Consider the following 4,051-nt stretch of genomic DNA (forward strand, 5'->3'; position numbering starts at 1 on the left):
CATTATATGAAATGCTGAAAGGTATCCTTTAAGAAGAGGAAGAAGAAGAAAAAGGTAAAGATACAAATTATGAACAACAAATACACATCTATCAACAAGTGAATCTAAAAATCAAGTGAATAAATAATCTGATGAACAGAATAAACTGGTGAATATAATAGAATCAGAGGCATAGAAAGGGAGTGGAGTGACTATTTTCAGGGGGGAAAGGGGTGTGGGGGATGCGGAAAGACACTGGACAAAAATCGTACACCTATGGATGAGGACAGTTTGGAGGTGGGGGAGGTGGGGGTAAGGGCAGGGAGTGGTGGGAACCGGGTGGAGGAGAGCTATGGTGGGTGGGGGGAGAGGAACAACTGTAATAATCTGAATAATAAAGATTTAATTTAAAAATCAATGAAAAATAAAATAATAAAAAATAAATAAAAACAAAAAAATAAACTATTGAATTATACACTTTAAATGGATAAATTGTATGGTATGTCAATTATATATCAAGAAAGCTGTTATTAAAAAGAAAAAAAAGAAATAAAGGAATCCAGTAACACTTGCAGGGCAATAGCTCAGAATCAAAAAGGAGACAAGCCAAGCACCTGAGCAGGACATCCCGTCAATGCTGCCACACATAAAAGGCAAAGTGTGACTGAAAAAGGAAGAAAGCTATACCTCATATACCTCAAAGCTATCACATCAGCAGCATTGGACTCATACCCAGGCTCCATTATTACCTGAATATTCAATAGAAACTATGACTAATAGCTTTACAATTTCAGGAGCAAATCTGGTGAACAATTCACCTGACTCCTCCATTTACTGTGGAAATAAAGCCTCTGTCATTGTTTATAGTAATGAGAGGGATTATAATTCAAGTGATGATCTTCAAATTAATTACAGGATAACTAGAATAGTCTTCTGATACACTGAGATTCACTCATTCCTTCACAAATAATTTACTGAACGTCTGGTATGTACCAGGCACTGTTCTAAATATTGGAGACAGAGCACTCAACAAGACATAAATATAGCTATCTCTGACTCCAGAGCCACAACTTAGCCCTTATATTCTGCTTGTTCATAGCATATACTGTGATAATCTCAACAATACTGATGAATTTGCCCTCAGTCAGCCGGGTTCTTAACTAATGCTCCTGCAAGAAAACCTTCTGTAAGGGTCCTAGACTGGAATTCAGTTTATGTGCTTAAAACATTAAGGTTACAAGATCCATGCACTACATACAAGGCAATGATTTTCCAAAAACTTATCCCCTAGAAAAAGAAGGGATATAACAATTCCCTATAATGTGTGTCATGTTAAAGTTAAGGGTACTATTTAAATTCCTTTACTTGAAACCTCAACCAATGCTGTTTGTTTTTGTTTTTTTTTACATGTGTATAGAAGCCACCAGACAAAACTGGTATAAAAGAAGGGAAAAGAAAAAAAATCTAATACTTTTTTACTCATTGACCTCAAAATTGTAAGTGCTGGATGTTGCTGTAAACAAATTATATTAAGGAGGACTTTAAAAAGGAGTAAGTGGTCCAGCCAGTGTGGCTCAGTGGTTGAGCGTCGACTTATGAACCAAGAGGTCATACTTGGGTTCCTAGTCAGGGCACATGCCCAGATTTCAGGCTCAATCCCCAGTAGGGGGCACGCAGGAAGAAGTCGATCAATGATTCCCTGTCATCATTGATGTTCCTATGTTTCTCTCCCTCTCCCTTCCTCTCTGAAATCAATAAAAATATTTTTTTAAAAAAGGAGTAAGTGCCGAAACTGGTTTGGCTCAGTGAATAGAGCGTCGGCCTGTGGACTGAAGGGTCCCAGGTTTGATTCCGGTCAAGGGCATGTACCTTGGTTGCGGGCATATCCCCATTAGGAGATGTGCAGGAGGCAGCTGATCGATGTTTCTATCTCATTGATGTTTCTAACTCTCTCTCTCCCTTCCTCTCTGTGAAAAATCAATAAAATATATTTAAAAAAAAAAAAAGGAGTAAGTGAATGATTATGCTATAGACAATGCATGAGGTAAGGATGAATGAAAAAAAAACTGTGCTAATGTTATGCTAATAGATTTTTCTAATTTAGAATAAGCTTTCCAGTGACATCATCATTTACTTAAAAGGAAATAAAAATGATGTGCTCTAGAAAACTGTTATATTAACTCAAAAAGTAGATCCAAATGAGGACAAAACACTGATATTAAATGTTCGAACATTTTCACTAAATATCTCTACTAATGCATTATATGTGGTTAAAAAATATATATCTATTGATTTCAGAGAGAGGAAGGGAGAGGGAGAGAGAGAGAGAGAGAGAGAAACATTGATGAAAGAGAAACATCGATCAGCTGCCTCTTGCACACCCCACACTGGGGATTGAGCCAACAACCCAGGCATGTGCCCTGACCAGGAATCGAACCAGTGACCTCATAGTGCATGGGATGATGCTCAACCACCTTAGCCACAACCAGCCAGGGCAATAATTGAACATTTATCAGGCACCTACAATATACCAGACCTTGTACTATCAGCATTTACATAAAGTATGTCATTTAATCTCCCCTTACTACTATGAGATGGACATATAGGGACTTGTCTGTGGTAACAATAGACTAGTATGTAGCAATATTAAAACTCAAACAGTATCTTTCTGACTTAGAATCCATGTTCTTTCAACTATAGTATTAGTAAGCTTCACTTTGTAAGAGACTTAAATTTCCCTCAGTACTCCTGAAAAGATGGAATTTATCTGTCTACCTGAGTGTGGCCACTTCGTTTTATCAGTTTTACTCTTGTTTGGTCCAGGCAGGGTACATCCCCATAGCGGTTCTTCTCTAGGTTTCCTGGAGACCTGAAGAAAATGAAATAAACAAGCAAAATAAAGAAAAAAAAAGTGGGGGTAGTATGTATGTGTACGTACAAAGCCTGGCAGTGCTAAGGTGGGTGTCAGTTACTGTCGAGGGCAGGTATATTGAGCTTTTCATGATCTAGTCTATATAATTCCATATCATTTAATATTTTAATAATAAGTAAGTACTATAGAAATATTTCCATTCAAAAAAGAGAAGTAGAGGTACAACACCAAAAAAAAAACTAGCTGAAAATAAAATTTTCTACTACTCATTTCCAAAAAGATTTTCAAAATAAATCTCTTAAGTTCCAGTTTAACAAGGTAGGTTGATAACATGTTTGATGCCAGTCCCTCCAGCAGCCTCATTAAAATAAAAAAGGAGCCCCTTCAGTTGTGGCTCCGTGTTTGAGCATTGACCTAGGAACCAAGAGGTCACAGTTCAATTCCTGTTTGGGGCACAAGCCAGGGTTGTGGGCTCAGTCCTCACTGGGGGGGTGGGGGGAGGGGGGTGGTGTTCCTCCCTCAGCCATGTTTCTATCTCTCTATCCCTCTCCCTTCCCATCTCTCTCTCTAAAATTCTATATAATAAAAGCCTAATATGCTAAGTGTCCAGTCGTTCCATCGTCCGTTCAACCAAAGTGTAATATGCTAATGATATGCTAAGGCCGCTCAACCACTCACTATGACGTGCACTGATTACCAGGAGGCAGGCACTCTGACCAGTAGGTTAGCTTGCTGATGGAGTCTGGCTGATCGGGATTGAGCGAGACAAGCTGGACACACCTAGGAGCCTTCCTGCAGTCCCTTCCTGGCTGGCCAACCTCCTGCATCCCGCCCTGGTCCCAATCGTGCACAGGTCCCCTGGCCTGGCCTGTGCCCTCTCGCAATCCGGGACCCCTTGAGGGAGGTCAGAGAGCCAGTTTTGGCCGAACCCGGAAGCCAGGCTGAGGAAACCCTCTGGCGCATGAATTCGTGCACCAGGCCCCTAGTAAAAATAATCCTATCTAATAAAGGAGAAACATGGTAATTAGCGTACGACTGCTACCCTTCCCATTGGCTAATCAGGGCGATACGCAAATTAACTGCCAACCAAGATGGCGGCCAGCAGCCAGGCAGCTTAAAGTGAACATGAGGCTTGCTTGCTTCAGTGACGGAGGACTCCAGCGTTCCCCGCCTGCCGCTGCTGGCCTCTGAGCTGCCACT

At 40.5% G+C, this 4,051-nt stretch overlaps 1 protein-coding gene across 1 annotated transcript in view; it reads right to left on the reverse strand.

The window, feature by feature from the left end:
* The window catches only part of PTPN9 (protein tyrosine phosphatase, non-receptor type 9), a 117,375-nt gene that overhangs the window by 10,123 nt on the left and 103,201 nt on the right, over positions 1 to 4,051 (reverse strand). Inside the window, exon 7 of the mRNA XM_006774580.2 lies at positions 2,755 to 2,848. Within this exon, the coding sequence (XP_006774643.1) occupies positions 2,755 to 2,848 (94 nt within the window). The remainder of the gene's footprint in view (positions 1 to 2,754; positions 2,849 to 4,051) is intronic.

Source organism: Myotis davidii, unplaced genomic scaffold, assembly GCF_000327345.1.
Source record: "Myotis davidii unplaced genomic scaffold, ASM32734v1 scaffold687, whole genome shotgun sequence".
In the NCBI taxonomy this organism is placed as follows: Eukaryota; Metazoa; Chordata; class Mammalia; order Chiroptera; family Vespertilionidae; genus Myotis; species Myotis davidii.